The sequence below is a fragment of the Centruroides sculpturatus genome, unplaced genomic scaffold (assembly GCF_000671375.1).
Source record: "Centruroides sculpturatus isolate CEXI.00-Female unplaced genomic scaffold, Cexi_2.0 scaffold681, whole genome shotgun sequence".
Taxonomy (NCBI): domain Eukaryota; kingdom Metazoa; phylum Arthropoda; class Arachnida; order Scorpiones; family Buthidae; genus Centruroides; species Centruroides sculpturatus.
In genome coordinates, this window is record NW_019385004.1 from 413,415 (window position 1) to 440,214 (window position 26,800).

Below are 26,800 nucleotides of genomic sequence, written 5' to 3' on the forward strand. Positions count from 1 at the left end.
AAATTCTTTATAAAAATGTATATAAATTAAAATAACGTTTTAAAAATTTATACGTATTTTTTTCTTATTTTTTTTTAAGAATAAATTAAAATAATAAAAGTTGGAGTTTATTTTATGAAGTTTCATTTACTAAATCGAGTTGAGTTCTCTTCAGCATAAAATTTATTTATTTACCAAGAACTTAATAGTATTGATTACTTCATTGTTTACTTTTGAGCTTATTTTATGAGATACAAAAATTAGCAGATGCTTCTCTATTATGCGAATGATCAAACTCAAGTTAACTTCATTATTTTATGGTGGAAATAATTCATAGTTCCTTTTAAAGTGAAATTCTTAATTATTGTTTATAGATTCAAGCTTCATATTTTAGTTTTAAATGTTGTTTAACCTCTTAAAATACCGACAAACAGAAATCGAGTAGTCATAATATTAAGACCGCTGATAAGAATAAAACGAAATATTTGACAGGATTATGAATTAACAAATGTTAAATCGCGATTTCTGCTACTTTAAACGTTAACATTTATCTTGTAAAATATTTAAGCCACGATAAAAGTTGTTTAATGTGAATGAAACGGATGAAAGAATCCACAGACAACATTTTAAGTTAATATTATATATATATAGATATATATATATGTATATATATATATTTATACTTTTTTATTTGACATCTGTAGTTGGTTACTACAGAACCAAAACCTATCTCCCTTTGAAAATTATGGACGAACTACACCAACATATACACAGACACAGACCTATCTCTAAAGAGGACTTGGCACTAGTGAGCCTATGTAGGCTGGTCGCATTCTAAGGTGCTGGAACACACTGGCCGATGGATGGCACAACTGGGATCAAGTTCGTTCACTCTCCGATAATTTGACCAGAATTGATGTAAAATAAAATAAAAACTACTATCATAATAATAAATAACAAATGGAATTTCTTTCTATAATGGACAAGATTTTCAGTTTGAAAAATTTAGACAATGTGCTCGTTCCCCGTTTCATTACAGGGGTAGAGGGTATATGCAATGACACAGCGAAGTGATTGGAGGGAGAAGTAAATGACTATTCGGATAGCCTATATAAGAGATCGTTATAACGAGATTTGTGTTGATGATCTGTTCGTGACATCATCAACTTAGATTGACACTTTTCTTTACGGTAGACGTTAGAGTTTCACATTCTAGCAAAAGGTTAATTTGTACTTATTTTGGCCTAAACTGTACTTTTTTAAACGACCGAAAGATCTAATAAAAAATGTAAGTACATTTTTCCAAAATTTAAATTTTGTTTTATGCAAAAGTTCTAATATTATAGAAATTTATTAAAATTTCTAATTAAAATATCTTATTCTACGTTTGGGGGTCTTCTAATAGTTTAGAAGGATTTTAAGAGTTAATATTGTTGTTTTATTTTTATTTGTTATATTTTTGAAGGTGTGGATTTTATCGACTGAACATGATCCCTTCGTACGACCTTTGCATTCTGTTTGTGAAATGCTAACTGATTTTTTAACATTTTCTCGGTTTCAGGCACACAAGGTTCTTGGGGATGCTGTTTCAGGTCATCCCTCTTTTGCTTGATCGTTTGGCTGTGAGTCCGTTGTAGAAGGACCATCTTGGGGTGGTGTCGTCGCTGGAGATGACCAGTCTTTCTCGGAATTTTCGTTTCTCGCTTCTTGAGAATCACCGAATAGCGCAGTTTGTGACAAGACGTACCTTTCCGCTTCATTGGAAGATGTTTCACCCACAGAACTATCTTGAACCCCCGAAGACGGAGTTGTTGGTGATACGGATGCAGACCAGTATGCGTCGTTACTTTTAACTCTGCTATCTGATAAACATAGTCCATTTTCCGTTGTCTGGAAACATGATTCGGGTTGGGGATCTGCTGATACAATTACATCCTGCTGTTCGCCTGTGATTACTTTACCACTCGGTATTCTGTTGTTATTGTTGATGCTGTTGTTTGTATTACTGTTATTGGTTTTATCTTTGTTAGATTTATTATTCTTGTTTTTTCCACTAGATTTTTCACTCGCAGGTTTTAATTCGGCTGCTTCGGCATTGGAGATTCCATCTTGTTTCTTCCATTTTGTCCTCCGATTTTGGAACCAGATTTTTACCTGTATAAGAAAAGGAGGAAGAAAAAATAGAAATGTTGCTTGTAATCTATGAATACATCTTATAAAAATCGGCTTGTCTATACCGAATAATCTGTTCGGTATTCACTTTTACAGTTTGGGTTCAAAGTCTAAAATAAAACACAAAAAAAAGCTTTCTTTCCCCGTAGAGAACTTGGTGTTCATCCTACTTGAGGCATCAAAGTGGAATAGAGCTTTCAAGTTTTATTTACCTCACAGCTTTGTACATGCGAGATATCTATCTGTATACAAATACCGAATGTTATTTTGTAGTTGAAAGTGTTTTTGGATTTCACAATTTCGCTCCAAGTGAAACGTTGAAAAACGGAATATACTACCATGATTTGTATGAACCTCTTAAGAGATTTTGAAAGGAGATACAAGAGATTGCTGTTTGAATTATACAGAGGGGAAAAGGAAAGAAACTTTTTTTGTGGATGATATACAAAGTGCATTTAGTATACGAGGTTATTCAAAATCCCAACCCTGCACCTGGAGTGATTTAAAAATCACTTGAACCTTACAAAATTGGTTTTAAATAATTTTAATATCGCATCTTTTTATTTGTACTCTGACACATTTAATTATTTTTTTTTAATTTCATCATCTAGTTCTATTTAAAATTACGATTTCAAGTTAAAGATACCCGAAATAAAACTAATTTTAAAATAATATTTAAAAACTTTAATTATAAAACCAAACTAGTTTCATAACACGTTTTAAATCCGTGTAAAATGATCATTTTTATTGTTTACAGTCAAATTTCTAAATATAAGTTAGTTGAAATCCAAAAATCTTAAAAGTAAATATTGAAAGTCAAACAAAACGATAATATACAGATAATCGTTTTCTTTGACTTTATATTCCTAACCATAAAAAATATATGTTACATAACTCTATAAACTTATAGCTTAGTTTATTATCTAGCTCTTAAGATTTTAATCGTTTCATCGGCAGAGATTAGAAAAAAAAACTTCGTGGCATTAAAAGCGTTTTTATCTGGAAGTATCATCATATCAAGAAATTCATTAATCATCTTTAATTTGTAAGCAGTTAATAGGATTTATTTTGTATATTATCCTCTTTCTTTTTTAAGAAAAGATTCATCATAAACAAATCTTTTTTTTTCTATTTAATTTCAAAAATAATAAGTTATATTTTTATATTATACAGATTTATATCTATTTATAAGTTTATAGTAAATCAATATGTGTTTAGAAAGTCCATTAATCTATTGTATAGCTAACATATGGGTGATGTGAAATGTTATCAATTAATTAAAAACTAGGATAATATATTTTTTATGCGATTATATAGAAAGAATAAATATATATAAGTCAAAATTTATAGTTTAGTATTAATTTTTTAAATGTTATTTCACAAATTATAAGCGATTCCTTTCTTTGAACGGGACTAATGGATTTACATTTTATAGATGTCAATATATTAGAAAATGGAAGCTAAAACCTAAGACATTGTCTCCCCGGTAACATATTTGAAAAACATAAACCTATTTTCTTAAAACTGGGAAATTGGTCGGAAATTGTTCAGTCATTGATTTTGTAAGAACACTCTCCTTGATTCAAACGATACGAATCTCTACATGAAGACCAAGTGTAATGTTTCACTTCAACTGGCAGCAAAATCTACTCTTCCCCGCTCTCTTTCTGAATTTCTTGGATAATAAAATGTTGTTAAAGTTAGAAATCATTCGATTCAAATTTGTCGAAAAGTTTTACAGTTTTTGCTTTGAAAGATGAATTTATTTAAAATGAACTATTTAAAAAAAAGGAAACAATAATGTAAAATATTGAATAAATACTTTCAAAAATATGAAAATATTTTATATGTTTTCAATATAGATTTGGGTAAATAGAAATTTCAAATATTTAAATTTATAGGGTAGAAAATGGTTTCTAAAGCGATTTACCTTTGTTTATTCCTTCTTTTATTTACGCTATATTACACATTGCATTAACTCTCAATGGAGATATCGGCCTATATTGTTGTTGGTAGATAATGTAAAATACTCATGATTCGAAGAGAAATATAAGATTTAGAGTACAATATAAGATTCTCAAAATTCATAAAAGATTTTTGAGATTCGGAAGATACAAAGATCCGGAAAATGTTCAGGAAGATGCACGATTCTAACATCGTTATATCTTGAAATATAATTTCATGTTTTTCGAATATAATTTAAGGCTAAGTTAATATGTATTGTACAGTACATTTTGAATTTCTCTTTGATATATTTTTGAACACAAAGCATGCCTAATTTCCATTTTAGAAACGTCTAATCACAACTAATTTAGTTCTAAACTAGATAACACATGTACTTAAGCTTTTCCACCAGATTATTTTTAACGAGGATTATGTTTAGATACGTCTGCAGATATTTAGTTTTATGATGAAAGATAAAACAGTATGATTCTGAATTCATTAATTTAAAGTAGAAGATAATTTTGATTGTTAGGATGATATAGAATTAGTTTAAATCCGAGTAACCTTACATGTTGTGAAAGCAGAAAGAGCTAATCATTGACTAGTTTGTGCCTCGGTTTTCTTGTATTGGAGAAGGATGGAGATGCGTCATCTTGTCTTTTGTCGCAACATAAATGCAAAAATGTTTATTTATCAAGTAAAGGGCGTAGATAATTCATCGCCCACGGTAACAAGTCGTTTAAATCGAAACGGAAACCTCAATCGGTAGAGGCGTAGTGAGAAACAACGGTCGGTGGCGAACAAAGAGAACTCCACCCTAAAACGACTTGTTTAAAAGACTATTCATTCAAGCTGGCTGATAGGAAGTGGGAGATTTGAAGATAGATAAGGATGATGCAGGGTGGGTAAAAACCGACCTTTCTCCTTTTCTACTAGATAAGGCGGTTGTGACAGAAATGTCTGGAAAGTTTTTTTCTTTCTCTTATCCTCAACCTATTCTTTCCGTCATACGATGTAGCTGCTTATTCAGCGTTTAACCCGGACTGACGAAAACAAGAAAACTAGTAGAATTGCCGTCTCTAGATACTCGAGCACGATTCGCTAACATCAAAACCCGGAGGTCGCACGCTGAAAGCCTCATTCAATCGATACCACTTTGGCCAACATCACCGCTCGCTCGATTTGATCTGATGTTTTCCGGGCAACTCTCTCTCTCTCTCTCTCGATTTCGTCCCCTCCATGGTTCGTACAAGCTTTAAGTAACCTCCTCCGTCTTCTTCTTTGCCGGCTTCGCTCGGCTAAACGATTTAAGGATCCCGTCTCTCTACTGATAGCTCTCTCTCTGCGACTAGTAGTAGTAGTAATAGATACCGGCGGGTCTCCGAGAGTTGCTCCGAAACATCGCTTAGAGAAAAGAGAGTTGAAGTGGGGACTGCTGTAATATCGCCGCTGCTACCGTCTATTGTTCTGTGTTAGTCCCTCGTTCTACTTTATAGCATCGTTTTCTTTTGAATGCTTTCCTTGTAATGCTTCCGCGGGATGATTCTCTGTATAATAGCGCACAACCAGGTTTATTCTTTCCTTTTCAATTTATTTAAACCTAATTTCGTTTTTTTTTTTAATCATTTCTCTCCTTTTTCTAAATTAAAAACAGGCGATGATCTGCTACTTTCCCCTTTCTCTATTTACAAAAGAATACGTGTTTTTTCCTCATCTCTCCAATGAAAATTTTTTCGTTTCAAAAGGGAATTTTAATTCGTTTGCTTGTCTAATTAGCATCGATGTATCGCGCCGTCTTTCTTGCAAAGAGATCCGTTATCCAGACATCAAGTTTGGCAGATGCGTCTGATTGCGTGCTTCGTATCATAGCTAACGTCACGTTTCGCAAGCTAACCTAATGTACAAATGCCTATCTGTGACTCAGAGAGAAGTTAGGCGGAGAGTAGAAGTGGCGTGATTGACGGCAGCAGATCCTCCCACTGGTTACCAAGGTGAGCCATCTTTCTACTACTTCACTTCCACCCCGCAGTTGCTATGACAACGGTCCGCGTTGTCAGGAGGTATGTATTACCTGCAGTGCGAAGTGGACACCACCAATGCAGGTGGTTAATGAAGCCGTTATTTGAAGACGTTCGCATTATCTTTCCCCCAACGCTCTCTTCATCGCTCTTAGCTTTTCTCCGTTTTATTTTTCTTGCTTATGCTGACTTATGAACCAGCTCTTTCGGGCGATTCTTGTTCGGAATGTAATTATTTGATGTTCAGATTTTCAAAGAAAATGACGCTTGAATGGTTTCAGCCTATAGGTCTTTAAGAATTTCTTTTAAGCATTCAATTTTTCTATTCTACTGAATAAAATCCTTCTCTAATTTGCCATAAACATCTTAAACAAAAATCCATTTTATTTTATAATGTAAAAGTAAGAGCGCATATTATAAATTGCTATAAAATAACTTTCACAGATTTTAGTTTTAAGTGTATCTTATTTTTTATCATTAACAATTACAAAAATCTATCAATAATTCTATGTAGCTTCTTTCAAGAGACTAAACGAATAAATGTAGAAAGAAAAAAATAAGGGCGAAATCGTTAAAAACGCTTCTCGTTTCTCTCATATTATTGGAACATCACAGAAATATTTTTCCTGAAATAAAATGTTTTCTGAAAAATTAGTCGAAGATGCGACGTTTGCTCATCAACCTTTCGCCGTAATTGCCATTAAATAAATGGAAATAAAACGATGCTATAAACCATATTCACTTTATTCCTAGGAGAAAGAAAGACATTTCTGTCTGGTATGGAACGAATGAAAAGAAAAAGTTTTGCGAGGATATATTCACCCTCTCAAGAGAAAGATTTATATCCAGCCAAAGTCTCGCTCATTTTCCAACAATCTATTGCGGCCGATGAGATAATTTTCCAATCTGACGCTTCGCCCTCTGAGTAAAATTTATCTCCCAAGTCGGAGGCGAGAGAGACGATCGGCTCTTTGTCTGTAAAACAGTCCCGGGTGCCATAGTCCAAACAGAAAAGAGAAAATTGGCGATTTGCCAGCACCACGTGAGACCGGCAGACACGTGTGGTGCATACTACACTTTACCTTACCCTCATTATTAATACTCAGATTTGTTTAAAATAATAATAATTCTTTGTAACAACTTTCTACTTATTACGTATTTAATGAATACTTAGATTTAAGTTTTTAAGGTTCATTTTTTTCCATTTCTATAGTAGTAGGTTACTATGCTGGAACATTTCCATCTAATAATACGCTAGGATCAAATTAGCGTATGAAAGTTTTAAGATTCTTGGCAAACTTTTAAGATTCGGTTTTGTTCACATTTAAATGCAATTCTCGGATATAAATAAATACTTCATTCAACCGTCTGTTTTGTTTGTACAGATTAATATTTAAACAATCTCGTTTATCTAAAAACTCGACTGATGATGCTTTTGTGTGTTAAAGTTTGAATTGTTTACAAAGGTGTAGCCTACTTTAATAAAACACTGTTAAGTGATTTAAAGAGAAATACTTTTTCCCTCAATTTGTTTACCAATTACAAGCCAAAAACACCGGAAGGCAACGAAAAGTTTCTGTTTGTTTTTCATGGACGTTTCGATTAAAGACCATAACTTTTCTCAATCCGATGGCGAACGAGCGAGTGAAGTTGTTGACAAGACCAGCGAGAGACACTCTGTATATAGCCCTATCGATTCACTAGTTCATCACTTTAATGGTTTCACTGTAAGTGGAGAAGAAGAAGGGAAGGAGACAGAGCTATCGGTAGCATCCGCGGGCAATTTGTACAGTTCCTGCCAATTTACTCAGACCACTATCGGTCGAAATTCACTTAACCCTACCATTTTTTTGTCTTCTCGACAGTCACACATACAGAAAGACTCACATTTGGCAGATGACGGTGACGGGGGGTTGGTTGATGCTGCTACGCGGCACGACTCCAGTTACGGCTGGACGAGAGACGATAAGAAGGCTCGGGTACTGCTCTAATTACAAGCGAACATCCCCGTTATCGATCGTACGTGTTTCTGTCCGAGGAAAGAGAGAGACGGAGCGAATGAGTGGGAGCTGTGACAGACTCGTTGTCGGCTGGATTATTAAAGTCTTTGAGGCGCGGCGCCAGACCCAGAGTCTTGCACCAGATTAATGGTTTAATTTGGTGTGCTTGCTAATGGTAGAGTGAATCGGTTGGACGGAGGAATTAAACCTCCTCCTGGGGGTGCGGTGTTGGAAGTGTTTTAGTTGTGGACTGTGCATTAGACTGCTTAATATAGAGATTGTCGCCTGTGTTGTAACTACTTGAAGGAAGACTTAATAGATCACTGCAGTCAACTTTGTTTTGTCTCACGAGCGATGGATGATGCCAAAGAACTGCGATAAATGACACTGCCTACTTTACTAATTCTGACTTGTGAGATTAGCTTGTTTCTTCTAGTTCCGACTCTGTAATTAGAGGATTCTGTTTGTTTTCAACTAAAACAAATCGTGTTTGTCTTTGTAAAGTTATTTTTGACTTACGAATCCCGATAACGTTTTATGAATTAGTCAAGACTACTAGACTAAAGTGCATCAGTCTCTAGAGTTTAAATTGGCTCTTGGGCATAATACCAGTAACTGGCCTATAAATAGTTTGATAATAAAGAAGATCCAACGTTAATATAATAAAAAAAACCTAACCAAAATTACCACTCCTAAAATTTAAGCAAAATTGGGCAATTAATGTTTATAAGCGTTATTGGTTAAAGGCACGAATAAACGTTAAACATTAAATGGGTGGCATTTTAAAGATCAATCAAGCCTTTAACAAGATAGACTTGTCATTTTAACATCCAATTAGAATTAAATGAAGAAAGATGCAAAAAAATAAGACATCAAATCTTGTATTTTTTTATCGCCGATTACTGCAGCAACTTAAACAGATTTTATAGTGTGTAAAATCTTAAGCTGAAAACAGCAACGTCCTATCGGCACAATGACCCTTTAAACGATACCAGGCCGTGCATAAAACAAGCTTTATAGTCGCTGTTTAGTCGTCTTTTAACACAGACTTTGCAACAGTTGTTTCTCGTCTTGGTGCTGCACTCGTGACTTGTTTCCTGTAGTCCCTAGTTTACATTCGGAGTCGTTGCGAAGACATTGAAAGAACGATATCAAAGTCGTTATTCACATTTTGCAAGCGTGTGTTGAATATGTTTATCGAATTGCCTCTTTTCTTTGCTATTTCTCCGGGGAAATATATTCGAATAAGAATCTATTTAACTTTTAACATTTTAAGAAAAACTCGCATATCAATTATTAAACAAAAGATTTATAATATTCTTTTAAAGTTTTTTACTATATTTATGTTCTAATTGCCTACTTTAAATGAATAATAGCATTTATATAAAAAGTAATTCTTGATTGAGAAAGTAAAGTAACCCTCTTAAGTTGGTTAACGTTGTTTTCCTGTCTCGAAACTTTCAGCTTCCTGCTGCTAATCTGTCTGAACAACTTCAGCTGTCAGGTCCCTCTTTCTATATGCTACCCAATCAATACTTTCTACTTCATCGACCATTGCTGTCCCTCCAGAACACGGGGTCAGTTTGTCCTAATGTCTTTTCGACCACTATTGCTTGCAATCTTTGGGGAGAGGTTTTCTATTAATGAAGGACGGAATTAAAACATTTATTCCGACAGAAAAAACATACTTTACCACATATAATTCTGCTATAATAAATATAATAATAATTCGATTTCTTTCCTAAGGCCTAAAAGAAAACCTGATTTTAAGAAATAAAAAGAAGTGTTTAAAAATATATTAATTTATTATATGAAGCTATCGACTTTATATTCTCTTCTATTTGCATATTAAAAACAATTGAGGAATTTTGTGGTATTTTAAAAGTAAAATAAAAATTTTATTTTCACCATTAAAGCCATTTACAGGTGCAGTTTATGACTACCACTATCTAAGATGTTGCTTGTCCTTTTAAAAATCATTTTTGATAAATTCAGAGATTATATTTTTATCTAATCAATAATAACTTTGTTATAAAAAATTAATAATATTCGTCGAAACTATTTTAAAAAGATTTAAACCAGAAAATAAGTCTGTATTATTTAAAACTCTGCCAAGCTTTCTTGACATTCGGATCGCATAATTGAGAAGCGTATGATTCTCAGGCTCTACAAGAGGAGGGTTAGGAAGGCCATTTGATCCTTTTTTTAAGCTCGGGGCCTCAAGTTTTGGTTATTGTTCAGTGGCGGATTTATGCACGGGAACAACGTGATATCACACGTGTTAATCTCGGTTTTAAACTAGAACCTTCGTATCTTTTCCTAAGAATGATTTTGCATCAGTACAGAAGAGCGAGAGGCTCAAAATGTGTGGTTTTAGTAGATCCTGATAGATTCTATTAAAATATTAAAGAATTTTCTATATAAAGTATATTCTTTAATACATATTTATTACGTTTTTCTAACAGAAAACTAATAGATTAATTTTTTTCCCTTTTAAAACGATTTAAACTACTCCATAGCGTTTATAATACCGACTACAAAATAATTTGTAAATCCGTTAAAAAAAATAAATAAATAGATTTAAACTACATTTAATATAAAAACGAAAAGTAAACAAATTTTAAACAATTTGATCCATATAAAAATAAATTCAAGGGAATAATTCCATCAAATTGCGTTCTCTTATTCACTGGCAGGAAATTATCTCGGTAGATACATTAAAGAGTCATTGTTGGACCCAGCAAGACATAGTTTGACTAATAGGAACTTGGTCGAATTTTCTTTAAAAATACTCATTTTGTAATGCCATAAATCTAGAAAGTAATGATGTGTAGATGATTACATCATCTGTTCCGGTTAGAAAGTAATGTTATGCTTATTTATCGTATAAAAAGTATCAAAGAAAAGGCAGATTTACTTAAGGAGATATAATAAATCTCTAAATGAGTATATCAACTCAAAATTTTTATAATATTTATAAAAGTAATAAAATTTTAAGATTTATTTGATTAAGTTTTCATTCTATGAATATAATAATTTAAGCCAATTTAGTTTTAATAATGAATGCAACTATTTTATGACTTGAATTTAGTTAAAGATTTTGATGTTTTCTGAATTTGTTCGTTATGTAAATTTGCAGAAAATGTAGATTTTGTTTTTTCAAAATGTGTGCCACATTTTAACGTAAATTTGAAAATGTACAGTACGTTACAAAATATGAATTTTTAAAATGTTCGTTAACTAATTCAATCAGCATATGTTACAATGAATAACATTTTTATAAAATTAATTAAACATTGGAAAAAGTATTAAATATTATATCATCGTACATTTAAGGGTAAAACACTCTTAAAATTTTAATGTTTTCAAGCTTTAAATTGGTCCCTTCTCTTTATCATCTTATTAGAGAAACTAATTGGAATTTAAAGTTTTAAATTAAATTCAAGTATATGCCTAAGGGTATAATGTTATATGTAATTAATACGCGAAATATGAAAATTCTTTTGATAATGATTGTACTATTTGAGTCACCTCTGCTTGATAATGCTTCATGGTTATCTGCAAATTACGCTTATTTACAATTAACTGAACTGTTTGTGTGTCTAGATTCGATTAGGATATCGTATTAACCTTAATGGAATGACTACCACAAACAAACAGGATAAGTAGATCCGATTTTTCTTTTTATTGATAGAATTTTAGCTCAAAATTTCAATTTTTGCTGAGTGTCACATATTTTAATTTGATCTGGTTGCAGTATTTTTTGGTCTAACTCTAGCACAACAGGGAGGATGACATACAGTCAAAGCAGTTCCTTTACTAATAGAATATAAAATTTTTCATATAAAAATCGTAAGAGTCGTACTTTTGCTGAATTTTGAACTGAAAATAAAATATTTTTGAACCATTCCAAATCCCTCATTCAATTCTTTTACACAGACAAATCCTCGGTACATTTGGTAAGATAGGAGGCCTTAACTGAACCACACATGGCTGTCTTTGGGCATTTTTCGCATTTGAGCCATATACAGCTGAGGTTGGCTAAAAAATGATTTTTTTACTTCTCTATCTAGAGCCGGGAAGAATCCATCCAGCGTTACATATGTAAGGTTCCAGACACCTGGATAGATAATATCCCCAAATAACGATTTGCAGTCTCTGATCTTCTCCATCTACAGAGGCTGAAGCGAAAGTTGTTGGACGGTTCTGTCTCCAAACATTTGTCAAAATTGAATTGCTATCTAAATGGGAGAATAAAAAAACAGATCAAGCAGGAAGAGGAGAGAGTTTTGGTATGAACTAGGTTCTTTGCTATCATTCTGACTTTCCTCTCGCTCGACAGAATTCCCTGCAGAAGAGAGTAATGTCACAGTCAGCTCTGGGTTCCATCCAACATTTATTATGTTGTCGAAGGGGGCGAATTCGCCCGATGCCATCTTCTGTCATGGGATCTACACCCTGCACAAAACCGGTGACATTTTACACAAATCTCAATATAAGATTACTTCCCCTTTTCTCTGCATAAACATCTTTCTGATGTAGGATTTTCACTATTGTGTTGATGCAAAGCTACATTTTTTCGCAAGGATTTAACACTCGAAAAAGACAATCTGTTTTTGTGTGACTTGTTTTCGAATACTCTTTATTAACTCTTTTACTATATTTCGACGTGATAAGTATATTTTATTTAATTATCTAGCGAGAAAATACGTGATATCGTCTGTTGAATGCTAAATGCCATATTTAATCGTAAAAGTAGCTTAGAAATAAGAAAACTTCTTTCTGTCTACCAATTATAATTCATTTGGCTACTTTTATGTTTGAAGAAATGCTTTCTATTCTCAAGAATTCGTAAATTAATTAAAATAATATAAAAAAGCCAAAAGAATTCTGTATACACGAAACTCCCAGGTTATCCATTAAGATATTTTTAAAATTATTTCTGTCTTTTATATGAAATTTCCAAAAAAACATTTTAAAAACTTCCAGATAAAAACTTACTTTAATTAAACATTTTTATATTAATTTAATATTAATTTGCTTAACATTATGGTAATAATTAAAAAGGATTTGCGTTAAATTTTATCTAGAATGACAGGGAAAGCTTTATATGATAAAGATACAAGAAGTTGTCTGTCCGAATTATTATATAGAAGAAACTAAACTGTGAAGACAATGATGTCACAGTTTAGTTTCTCTTTTAAAACAGTTTGCTAGTTTAATCAACTTTACCTAAGGTATAAAATCTTTGGGATGCTAAAAGTGCAGAGCTAGGTATAATTCAATAGATAAAGCTGACAGCAAGAGGACCCCCTTCCCCCAAATGTCGTATAGTTGGAGTAATGACAGTGGACAGTCGACAAATAGTCTTACGTTCACCCAGTTGGTGTGATTACAGACACGCTCTATTGGTTTTTGTACTTGACAACTTCCAAGTCTCACAGCACTTGATTTCTCTTCAACTTGTCAGCATTTCATATTGATTTATTAAAGGGAAAACCTGGCAAATGCACCCTTTCAATTTATAGAAATCTGATGACCAATTTGGAAAATCTTACTCTTTTATTTCCCATTGACTGACGTATCTTTTTCGGGTGAATTAATTCATCTAGGCCCATCTATTCTCGTTGTATTGCGTTAAGTCCTATAATTTTTGGATTTAGTTTTTAAAGTAAAATATCGATAAAAAGATAAAAATTGTGATTTTTTTTTTCCTCTTTTTTTATTAGGAATTTTTCTGGGATTGAATAATAGATCCTTTCAATTTACTTCAGACTTTTCTATCTAAATTCCGAAACCTAAAATAAATAAATCACTCGGAAGGCCTTTTCATCCATCAGGTTACATTTCTCTCAATTGTTATCCCTTCTTGTTGCTTTCTAAACTCAAAAAACTAAATCTCTGTAAAGGATTCTATTCCTCTTACAAAACAAGATAACATTTATGAATATATATATAAAAAACAATTTATATACTTTTTCTATTAAAATTCTTAATTTGATAAGTTATGCAAAAATTAATTTCTTTTTTTTTTCTTAATTTAATAATATAAATGTAACGTGTAGCTATAGAGAATTTGTTACCAAAATTTAAGTTTAGCTTTAGTAATAGCACTTTTAACTTTTATTGCAGTTGTTAACTCTTACTACGCTACTTCAAAGATAGCACAAAGCAATACTGATAACCAAGCCAATATCTGATTTGAAAATACAAATTACCGGATTTTTACCTGTGTTTCCGTGACGTTCAATAATTTGGCCATTTCGGCCCTTTCACTAGACGACAGGTACTTCTTTACTTCAAACCTCTTTTCTAGTTCAAAGATTTGTCTTCCCGTAAACGTTGTTCTTGCCTTTTTCTTCTTTCCTTTATCAGAGGTTTGCTCTTCAGTAGTTGATGGTGTTGACGCCGTATCTGGTGCTGTAGGAGTAGGACTATCATCTGATGCATCGGCAGTTTTGTCTTTTTTTCTTTTATTACCTTTACCACTTGCAATTTTTACACCTGTCAATAATATTAAAATGTATTTATTTTAATAGAATAATGTAATACAATTTAATATTGAAAAATGACTCATTTCTATCAATTAACGATTTTAATAAAATAATAACTTATTTAAAAAAAACTTTAAACTCAATAGTTTAGCATTGATAAGTTGTATTTATGTTGGAGTACAATTAAAGCTATGATGACTTTCACAGAATAAATATTAAATTTTTTTCTTTGAAGGGTCTTCTCTATAAAATCAAGCATAATAGATTTCGTATCGATGAGCTATTTTTACGTTTGATATAAATTCTAAGTCATTAAATGCTAAGAATAACTTTAAACAAAGAACTAAAAGGAATTTAAGAACAATGCCTAATTCACCTGAAAGAATTCTAAATTCAACTCAATAGATTTACCATAGAGGATATATAAGAGTTAAAAAGAATTTAAAAAATAATAATATGAGATCATTTGAAAAGTTTAATCTATCGGTTTTCAATTTTTGAAGAAATTTTAACATTAACTTGAAAAAAGCCGATTTCTGAAGATCCTTCAAATATTGCTGTTTTCAGGATTTTGAAAAATTTTCAATATTCTTATTTGCAAAAATTTTTAGATTCTTATCGAAATAGACGATTTGGTTCTAGAATATTTCCATAAGTTTTCACCCGAAAATTTTATAATCTGGAGCAATTTTAAGACTAGAAGTAAAAAATATATATATATATAAAAAGTAAATCTAACCTGGAGCATTTCTAAAGTAAAATTTGGTGGTCAGATGGAGTATTTTAAGATGGAATAAAGTTATAAATTAAAAATTTGGAATTTGGAAAAAATAAAAATATATCTAGCATAAGGAACGGAACGTTTTGAATGAGAAAATCTGCATCAGTTTGAAACTTTATCGTATATGTCATTTACTAGACGTTTTATATTTGAATATACTCATGTAATAACTTTGAAAAGTAATGCGAAATTGGTAGAATATAGTTTAAATGAAATTCTTCAAAAAAAGTGAATTGTATAACTATAAAAATAAACGGAATCTATGCCACTCGAATCATGCCAATTACTAAAATCCAATCTAATTATTTTTAGCAGTAATTTTCAGTATAATTCTTCAGAAGATAATTGAAAGTTTAAAGCGACAGTGGAATGTTGTACACACGAAGCGAGAAAATAAAAGTTGGCGAAACAAGCGCAATGGCGAGTCAGACAAATGTTATATTTAGTTCATGCAGAAGCTATTAAGAGTCGTGTATTGAAGAGTGTTGGAATGGTTCCAGGGTGCGACAGTGAGGAAATGGCAGGTGTGTGTTCAGTAGAAGAGGACTGGCATAACAATTAGCGGGTAGTGAGGGAGGGAGGCAGCTCAGCCAACTGATCCGCCCAACTAGATGACGTCACGACTAGTTTAATAGAGCTGTCAGCTGACGATGCATTTTAAGAGCGAAGCAATTTACGATGGATATAATGGAGACAGCCGATAACTGCAGAGATAAGTTGTCAGACAGATTTGGATTTCTCAAAATGAAAATTAGGATAAACAGTTTATTTTTAAGAGAAGTTATTAATCTCTTCAAGGATGAATCGCTAAACTACATAAGTTTTTCTTATCCGATTTATTCTACGTTGTCTTTTAACAACGATTACTCTCTGTTAAAAACAGTTACTTGTAAGATTTTGTTTTCAACACTTTAGTGTTTCCTTTAAAGAACTGGTGCTTTTAAAATTAAAAGAATTCACTTCATGTTTACTAAGTAGCTTCCCTTCTTGTTGCTGGTTTAAGATCGTGGAGAATAGATGATCTAATTCAAGAGACGACTACATTTTCAAACGTATGCGGTTATTTTGCATTCTAATCTTCAAAAATAGGAAGAAATTTCAACGGAATACGACTACTAAATTAAAAAAAAGATGGCTTATTACGATGATATCAATCGCTACTTGGCTGTCTGTTTGTATGTAATCTTAGAAGGCAATAAAACATGGCATTTTCTAAAATATCAATAATACTCTTTCAATTTTTGTAGGAAAATATTTTAATCGTAAAGAAATATTTGATGAAGTAAAATATCTCGAATTTTTTTTAAAGAATTTGGTATCGAGATATCCAAGTTTGCAAAGAACTGTAAGAATTTGTAATGGTAGGAACACAGTCTATTGCCCTGATGGGACCTGCACAGCCCGAGGGATATTTCCCTACAAAACACCTGGCAGATAAGATTTATACAATAAATTCAGAAAGAAATGAATGTCCTGTCTGCTTCCTTCAAGTTTTCTATCCTATTTAATAAATGATTTAGTATGTTCTGTGTACTAATTGGCTTTTCCTCCAAGATATTTAAGCTTTATAATTTTTTGACGTAAGTTGAACGATTTATGAGTATTTAATTCTAAAAATTGGGTTATGGTTGCCTTAAATAGACTTTAACCATTCAATTCATTCCTTCATTGCTCACAGCGAGAAATGAATTATATGGAGTTGAAACGAAACAAGTTATTAATATTCTTATTTAAAACCTTGTTTATTTTCTGATTAAATATTTTTAATCCTGTTGTATAGACTAATATATATATCGAAATGATTTAAAATAAGTAATTTTTAAGTACTTTAAGATATTTGAACCTGATTAATGGGGAAAAATAAACAAATAAACGATTGTTTCTGTTATAAAATTTTTAAAATATTAACAACGTCTTATAAAAATAAACGTGTAAAATTTTAATATTAAAATATTCTCTATAATTTTCTGATTGGCAAAACAAAATTTTTAGGTAAAGTTTACCAAATACAAACAAGAGATTTCTCGAAACAAGAATGAATAAATAGGTTCTATAAACCTGAGTTTAATGATTTTCATACTTTTCAAGAAAAGCATTAAAGAAAGAAAACTATGTAAAACAAATTGGCTAAACATAATTCCTCTAGGATATCGATATCGCTAGCAGTTTCCTTCAGAGATACTACACAGTTGTGTTCGATTGGTAAAATCAATAATGAGACAACAGAGACTGAGATTTACATAAGGAAACAATAGCAAGCAGATCAATCTTTATTGATACCCACATAAACTTAAATTGCTTTACTCAACCGGTTCATGCTTTCCAAACTTGTTTACTACTCAATCCAGACGTCGAGGGGGTTGAAAAATCCCTCCTTCACTGGGTTAATTCTAGAAACTCTGACGTTCGATCACATTCCCTATTACACTGTCGATACTGATCGAAATATAGCAACAAGTTTGCTACATTCGATTCAAGTAAATACCGCAGTTGAGTTTTATCTAAGTCTAAGGTTGTAATCTAGATTCGTCGAAATGGTCGTTCTTAGTTTTCCACCCATTCCACTTCTGTCAGATTACCTGTCACTCAAAGACATCTAAACCGTTGTTGACAAGCTTGTTTTTATAACATTTTTAAAGGCATTCCTTACGTTCCTCTAAATTTAACCAATTTTTTACGATTACTGTAGGCCTATACTTAAAATCTTTATCACAGTTATTCCCCTATAAAACTTATATTTTTAATTATATAAGAGGCAATAAATTAAGAAAGACTCCAATTACGTATAAACCTTCTTATCATTAACAAATAAAAATGATAGACTTAAAAATTCTTACATAAATATCATTTTTTTTTTAATTTTTAAGCACAGCTTAAACATTACANATTAAGAAAGACTCCAATTACGTATAAACCTTCTTATCATTAACAAATAAAAATGATAAAAAGACTTAAAAATTCTTACATAAATATCATTTTTTTTTAATTTTTAAGCACAGCTTAAACATTACAAAAGAAAAAAAAATTACTAAAAAATCTCGATTTAAATATATTCAGACAAAAACAAAAATTCAAATACGAAAGGATCAAGTGCCGAAGATTATTCATATTAATGAAAATGCAATAGTTAGATTTTTACGAAAATTAATCATTTGATTTTCGTCTTAAAAAAAAAAAAACGAAAATTTGCATTTGCCACTTTTGGAAAATCATATGTGCAGTTGTATAGAGATTGCGCAGTTATAACAGCAATAACTTTGGAAGAGAGTGCAGCAACATCGAGCGCTGCAGGAAACATCTATTGGACGACTGGCAATATGTTATTTCCGGGTTAGGTGGGCAGTTATGAGTGGACTGCGAAGGAAAAACGTCCTCATAGCATTTTCGCTTCAGGCTGTTGAGATCTGCTTGTATTTTTTCTTTCTTTTTTTTTCTTTCCTATCAGAACTTTTTGACAATTTTAGTTATCTATATCTTGTTTCTATTATTTGATACTCTTTACTGAAACTGTATAAAGTTTTATATAAAGTTTATTTAACCTTAAATCAACTATCGGCAATTATAAATTATTGTTTTTTGAAACAATGAAAAAAAAAATCAAAAAAATTTATTTTAAATTTCTAAAATAAAATTTTAGTAATTTATAATTACTAAAATTTTATAATTACTAAAATAAAATTTTTAAAAAAATTAAAAGAATGCAAATATTTTTAAAATTTTCACTTTTTCAGTCTCTCTAATCTTATAAATTCGTTTGAAAATATTAGATTAAACTTATATTTATCATCTAAAATATTAAAATATTAATGAAAAGATGATACAATCTGCCGAATGCGAGTGTAATTTCTGAATAAATTTGCTAGAAAGTGCGAAAAAAACCATTTTTTTAAATTTAAGGCCTGGGAAAAAACTAGGCCTTAATCAAAAATTTAAAAATTCTATATTAAAACTTACGGCCTAATGAATTTCTTTTAAAAAAAAAACTTCACGAAAACGTCAGTACAGATTCCACTTGTTAAAGATATGGTTTTTGCATGTAAAAGATGATTAAATTTTAGTTAATTTTATATATAAAAAGGTCGAAAATATTAAAAATAAAACGTGGCAAAATATTCTTTACTGTATAAGCTGATGGTTACATTTTTGAAAGAAAATGGCCACCAATCGTTATCCAAACCTCGCAAGGGAGACGGGTAAGTATTACCGGCTGTAACTCTATAGAAGACAGTAGCAAAATTGGATTTGAAGCGGTCCGACTGCTATAGTTGCACTAAAGTATTTCAGGTGTCGAATCGATCTAGTCAGATACAGGGAATCAGTATTCCGTCACTTCATTTATTTGTGGCCGTGGGGTAGTGCATGAGTCACCGGACATGTAGGGATTAGAAGGACGAACAAAGTTTCCCTCTGTCAGTGAATTTATTATTCTGTATTTTTTAAAGCTTCAAACTGTAATCTGGATGTAGGATTGTTTCCTTTTTTTTTCTTTTTATTATTTGGAAGAAGATATGCTTCCAAAAATCGTCTTTGTCGTCGCATCATTTTATCAATCTCGTTTCAAGCGTGTATTCTAATAGATTCTTGGCTATTTTACTACTACTTTAAGAATAAAAAAACTGCTATACTTTATGCAACTAGTGACAGCTTGAATTGATATTCTCCGGTTTATCTTTTATATAACTACATTTGTGAAGTTGCTCACACCTTTAACACCCTTGAGAACTCGTGAGCCTTTTTAAATTAGAACTCGCGCATCGCTTGTCCCATTCTGCATCGTTTTCGGTAAAGAGATTTGTAAGCGGATGGCTAGTAGAATGAAGGAGAGTTTAGTTTAATGTTATAACGAATTTTCTATTAATGTCGACTCTTTCAAATTTTATTTTAACTCGAGGAAAGAAGAAGAAGAAGAAGAAGAAGGTAAAAGAAAAAAAAAGTTTAATATAAAGAGTCCGGCTTTATTAAAGAGTTTTCTTCAAATAAATCAAATTATTTTCCTCTCTTTGATTTAATTGTTTAATCTAAAGCAATTTTAAAATATTATATATAAAATGATGGCATTATATAACCGAAAGAGAATTTTCAATCAAACTTTTTTCTGCTTTCACTTTCTACAATAGATGTAATTTTAATATATAAATTATCCATCCACCTGTTGTGTCATCAAAACACAACCTTTATCTAAATGGATTTTTTCCTTTTACTTTTAACTAGCCGACACATAGAGTAATTACTCTGAAGAGAATATAAAGCGATTACAATATATTTGACCGACTCTTGCAAATAGGATCTGGTAACAAAGAGAGAGAAGTAAAGCAATGTTTCTAAATTGACTTGCTCTGCAGTAATCTTAGTTCCTCTCTCTTTCTCTTTCTCTCTCTCTCTCTCTCTCTCTCTTTCGTCTCTAGTCGATGTTGTTCTACGTTTAACTATGATTTGGCAATGGACCGTAATAGGTCTACTCAAGTTAAATCAGTTTTATTTGAAAGGGTTGTTTTTCTTTTTTTCTCTTAAATTAGTTGCCTTTTTTAAACTAGTTGTGTAATAAGAGTATTTTACATGCGTAAGACTTTCATTTATTGACGGTTTGTGAAGCTCTCTGTATTCTTTAAACGCATCAATTACGCTAGAATTATTAAAATTATGAAATAAAGTAATCTAATATCTTTGATACTAATTTTTCAACCAAAATAAAAAGTTAGAAAACATTAAATTGTTAAGCTAATCAGACTACTATTTTATATACGAATTGATCATCAATTGATGATTTATGAAGCTTCCTATTAAGCACATTAATTGCACAATTATTAAAATTGTAAAAATAGATTAATCTGGTGTATTTTCTACTAAAATTTTCAATTAAAATAAAAAAAAGCATGTTAGAAAAATCAAGCTGTTAAGCTAATCGGGCTGATATATTACATACGGCAGACGAGCAATAATTGACGGTTTACAAAGTTTTCAATGCTGTTTAATCGTTTCGATTTGAATTCGAATTATTAAAATATTAAACTATATTATACTAATATCTTTTATATAAATTTTTTCAACAAAAAATTCAGAAAAACTAAATTATTAAACTACCGGACAAGAATATATATGTATATAGGCCTATATATTCAAATATTTCTTCACACAATTATTATTAATAGTCTGTCTGCTTCGGTTAAATTATTCTCTAAACACATTATAGCCAATAACTACAATACGAAGTATTAAAAAAAAATATCGAAAGTTCGGCATTTCCTGCATTTAGTGCGAAGTCACGCCACCTGTTAACATGGCACATATTCTATAAGAATTGCTAACAAAGCTCGATGAAGGATGGAACAGTATGCATCGTCACATCTGTGAAATACACTGTTACACCTCCTAAGTGGACAGGGGAAAATGAAGGCCTGGTGTATCGCCAATAGGCTATATTCCCATCAATATGCACCCTCAGGAAGGGTGCCGAGAAAGGTTTTTGCAGTCTCGAGCATGCGTAGCCAAGCGGTACTAAACAGAAGCCGCATGGGTCCTGTAATAAAAGTCTTTTTCTCCTATTTCCTACAGTAATCTGATGTGGGATAGGTCTATTTATTGTGTCAAAAGTGCCTATTGATATTAATATCATTACCTCTTGACAGTGCGCTTGTGAAAGTATACCACAAAGAGGCCTAAGGGACTCTGAATTCACTAAAAGAAATTTACGCCATATCATAACTAGATAGAATATATATATGTATAAGTGAAGGAGTTTAATTCTGAATTAAATTTTATTGGCCTATATAAATAATATTATAATCTCTTAACCAATTTCGAAAGATAACATATGATATAAGTTAAAAATCTGTATTTAGGCCCACTTTATTATGAATAGAATTAGAATTTTGATGAGCTTTGATTAAAAAAACAAGGAAAAAAAAGGCTCTTCAGACGAGCGGTGAAGATCTCTATTATAAAATTAGTGAATAAAACTTGTAAGAAGGGAGAAAGTGTTTACTGAAGCTCCATTAATAGCTGAGTTGCATTTACAAAGGAACCGAGTCTAAGTATGTAAAATGAGAACGTCTAAATGATTAAGTTAGTGAGAGAATTTATTTGTATTACAAATAAGCATATGGTTACAAATATTTTTAAGAGTCTTTTTTACACTCAATAGTTTCATTTGTACCATAATGTTTGCTGTACAAATATTTTGACGGGTGGCCAAACAAAAGACTGTTTGTAAATCACGGGAAGATTTAATGTCCGGTATTTGCAATGTCCCTAATACCTTTGTAAACTCGTTCGAGTCACGTACTCTACAACCACCCCCAAGTACGGCCAGATGGACTAGAAATCACATGAATATTCTTATGAAAGAAAAGTTGAAGTGTCGAAGGGTATAAATATGCAAAGATTGCCGACAAGGTGTCAGATAGCCTACTTCGTGATTACTGAATTTCTTTTAGTAATTTGTTATGCTTAATAAATTTAAAATGTGTCAAATTGTAGAAGATAATTAAAAATTTTTATCAATCAACGAGTGATGAATCTTTCTAAACATTGTTTTCTGATTAAAAACAATTTTTAAATTAATGAANTTTTTTGAAACTTTTTGCTCCAGGAAATCATAATTGAGTATTTTTTAAGAACGTCGAGAAAATTTTCCATTCTGAAACGTACAGAATTGCACATTTAGAGACAGGCATTAGCTAGTCTTGTGCCCAACTAGTCCTATCTACTTCTAGTTAGATCGTCAATCTCCGAGTGACGTTGTTCGAATGTAAACGACTGGAAATAGGCCTATATGTCAGGATAGTGACGATCCTTCGCACATCTTGCGTCAAACTAATGCTTGCATTAACTTCGTCACCCCAAATTCGTCCGGTCCAAGCCTATAAAATAGATTGTAGCCTGGAGACTTCTTCCATTGCCACTTATCTAATCTGGAAAATAAGTGGAAGACTTCTAAGTGCTGCTTTTTTATATATATATATACAGTATATATTCTAGCTTTTGCTTCTCTTTTTTTTTCCTATTTCTTTATACTTTTTTTTCTCGTTTTTAAAATATTGTTTATATAGATGTAGACTTCTAATTTCTTTAAAAGGAAGAAATAAATATCGCGATGTATCGTGACCGATGGAAAACCAAAATGGAAAAACAGTAGAGATGAAGACAAGACTTTTTCTGACTGCTTTGACGAATGAGGCCATTTTGATCAAAAGAGAAACATTCTTTTCGTTTTTCAATGCTGTAGTACCATCACTTCAAATATCGTTAGACAGCAAACGATTGTGGAAAATGATTCTGTAGGCGGAGATAAAACACTTTGTAACAAACTTAGTTCATCCGATGCACTGTTATTACTTCTCAGAACGGCGGAATAAGTTTCGTGAGCGAAACAATATATTTTTCTACAACCTTCTTTAGCTATAGACTATGCTTAAATATCAGAATAATTTTCTTGTTAAAATGGTAAACGATTGCTCTCTCTCTCTCTCCTTCTATTTCTTAAAAGCTACATTCCAATATCGAAGAAGATAGCTTTTTCATTTAAAATTTTTTTTAATATTTGTATATCGAGAAGAGATAAAGTCTAAATTTGTCTGGCAGTCTATTTAAGACACATTAAATTGTCATTTGACAGAATTTAATCTGCGTGACTGTACGTCATTTAGAAACAATGACCAATTCAAGTCGACTGGAGTTTAAAACGTTTGTCGTTAAGAATATAAAGTTCATCTCTTCTGCTTAATAGACAAAGTTAGGGTTATATACAACTAGTTATATATATATTTCTAGCCTACGATTCATACAACTGATAAGATCTCAAAGGCCTTGAATAATAACGATAAACAAAAGATTATTTTGCATACTTCCCTATTAAAATCGTGTCATGAAACTTTTAGCAATTACTTTTCATATCTCCACAGCACGCGACTATAAATTGAAATAATCTGTTAATTGTTGACTAGGTAAAATCATTTTATTCATCTTGTTCTACTTTTCCGTTATCGAATTTGGTTTTAAGTTGATTGGATCGAAGTATGAATGTTTACCGTTCGCTTACGTGCGTGTTAGTGACTCTCCTCTTTCACAAATTACGTTCATAATCACGCTCGAACGAAAATATACCAAGCACTTAACAATTGCAGGAATTAGCAATTTAAAAAAATAACACTTGTTAAGATCCTTCGGTCTAGACGCGTTACGAAACTTCTCGGTAACATAACCGACTATTAATAGCTTTGCCATAGAGAGAGAACTGTCTATTTAGAGCTAGACAGATGAGGGTATACCAGGGCGGGGGAACCGTCCCTACTATTCAATCAATATTTCTCTCAGCAACCACTCGGTTGGTCTTTTCATGCCAAGCAATCAGTTCTGCTCCATATTATGATTTCGGAACCCAAGAAAGACTTTCGCCCAATTAATCAAACTATTTTAAGTGCTCCTTCTCCCGTTTAAAACTACACTAGTAATAGGTCTTTTTGTGCTGGCATAATAATAGATAGGAGAGAAAGTTAGGCTGAATTATTGTATGCGATTTTGAGAATGGTTCTAGCTCTTTCTCTTTCTTTCTCCCGTAAGCGGCAATAAATTGTTGTTGCATGCTTCGGTTAATATTCCAGTTTCTAGATGTACAGATCGGTGGCATGATCAATGGTAAGTATTGGAAGAACAGCCAGGAAATGTCACCGATTGCTTCCGCTTCGACTGTCCCTTTGTTTGATAACATGCCTGACGTCATCCGCTCCACGGACACCCCCACTTAGCCTCGTAACCGGTCTAATATACCACACATGATGACATTTGACGTTTTGCATTTTTGTAAATAAAAAAAAAATTTAATAGTAACCTACTTACTTTTCTTGGCTTGTGGATCGTTATCTTTCGCATTGACTTGAGTGAATTTCGCATCTTTTCCACCACCTCCCGCATTTTCCGTCGGATAGAAAGATCTCTGGCACAACAGGGCAGGAGATGCGACCGGTGATATCGGAGGTACAGTATCGGGCGTTTTGTTTCCCTTAAAGTCTGTAGTCCTGGATGGCGAAACAGTCCTTTCGCCACAGGATAAGTTAAGAGGTTGGTCCAGCAGTCTGTGTTCCATCTCTTCGGGCTGATAACACGTTCGGGCACCATTGAGTACCACGGTAGATCGTGCTTTTTCTCTCATACCCAGTATATCGACGATAAAATGAGGAGTTGGTTGTCGAGGTGGCTTGCCGTACACGTGCGGGTGCCACGTTCTGACTGTAGTCAGTGGCTTTTCGCCCGGTCGAACAGACATCTCAACGGCGCTCTGTCCGATCCTCTACTGAGTTGGTCGGCGGCTGAGCGAACCGTCGTCGTTCTCTCACGGCGATCGATAGAAGGACTGAGCGTTGCTTGCACGTAATGTCTTAATTTAAATGCACTACAATTAATTCCGAATCACTTGATGGCACAGGAGTTTCGATCGCACGAATCTCCTGCTATATAAATATTACATCGGAGGACTTGTACGCGTCAGTCGATTACATACGTGACCGAGTGACGTTTAAGCGTGGCCCACAAGAAATCCTCTCGTAGTCGACAGTACACCCGTGCTTGTGGCGATAGCCAAACCTTCTACTGTCGATCTGGACGGAGGTCGCAGCGCTTTGCCGACTGTCGTCTACGGCGCATGCTCGTTGCAGAAGGGTCGGTGCGGTTGGCAATTAAGTCGTCACATAGGTGAATCGTGACCGGTTAATTGTACAGTCCGGAGCCGAGATCGCTTACCGGGAATATAGACGAGGAAGTCGAAACGTTTTCGATATTTGCGCTCGAATTAACTACTATATCACTCTACGGATCGTTCACGGTAATTGCCAGGATCGATACAAACACACATACACACATACACACTCCCCATAACAACTTTTTTAAAAAAAAAACTTTGACGCGAACTAGATTAATTTAGAAACGTATACCACTAAACACGCCACTTCAATTCTCAAATTGGAAACATTCCTCTAACACGAAAAACTTCAACCGCTGATGCGATACCGATACTAGCCAAAGCTGTAAAGTTGAAAATAAATAGCTTGTTCTTTCGACCCGTTTTTACTGGCATACGGTATAAATTTTCCTTTCTTCGTCCGGCACACGAAACGATATCTTTTTCGACAATAGAAAATAACTGACCCTGCAGTCTGGTCGACACCTGCTATATTAAGTCGACTCGAAATATCCTGCTGCTTCAGTCGTCCATTTAGTTGCAATTCGACCAGCTGTCCAACGGCTTCTAAGTCAATTTTCTAGCCATAAACAGGCGCACTTAAAAGATTTCGGTCCTCTTCTCTACGATCGATGAAACGGCGTGACAACCTGAATCTCTCGCTTCTCTTACCGATCGCGACGATTCAAGGAAAAAGTAAAGCCCCGTCTGGAGTGGACATTAGCCATCGGACTGGACTT

The 26,800-nt window shown here is 32.6% G+C and overlaps 1 protein-coding gene across 1 annotated transcript; it reads right to left on the reverse strand.

Annotated features, from left to right (window-relative positions):
* Window positions 1-598: 598 nt before the first annotated feature.
* Window positions 599-26,443, reverse strand: LOC111633266 (homeobox protein Hox-D11-like). The gene is made up of 3 exons (XM_023377804.1): window positions 25,223-26,443; window positions 14,343-14,617; window positions 599-2,133 (listed from the first exon to the last, which is right to left on the reverse strand). Exons 1-3 carry the CDS (start codon window positions 25,647-25,649, stop codon window positions 1,573-1,575), a joined length of 1,263 nt encoding a protein of 420 aa, XP_023233572.1. The 5' UTR covers window positions 25,650-26,443; the 3' UTR covers window positions 599-1,572.
* Between the last annotated feature and the right edge of the window lie 357 nt (window positions 26,444-26,800).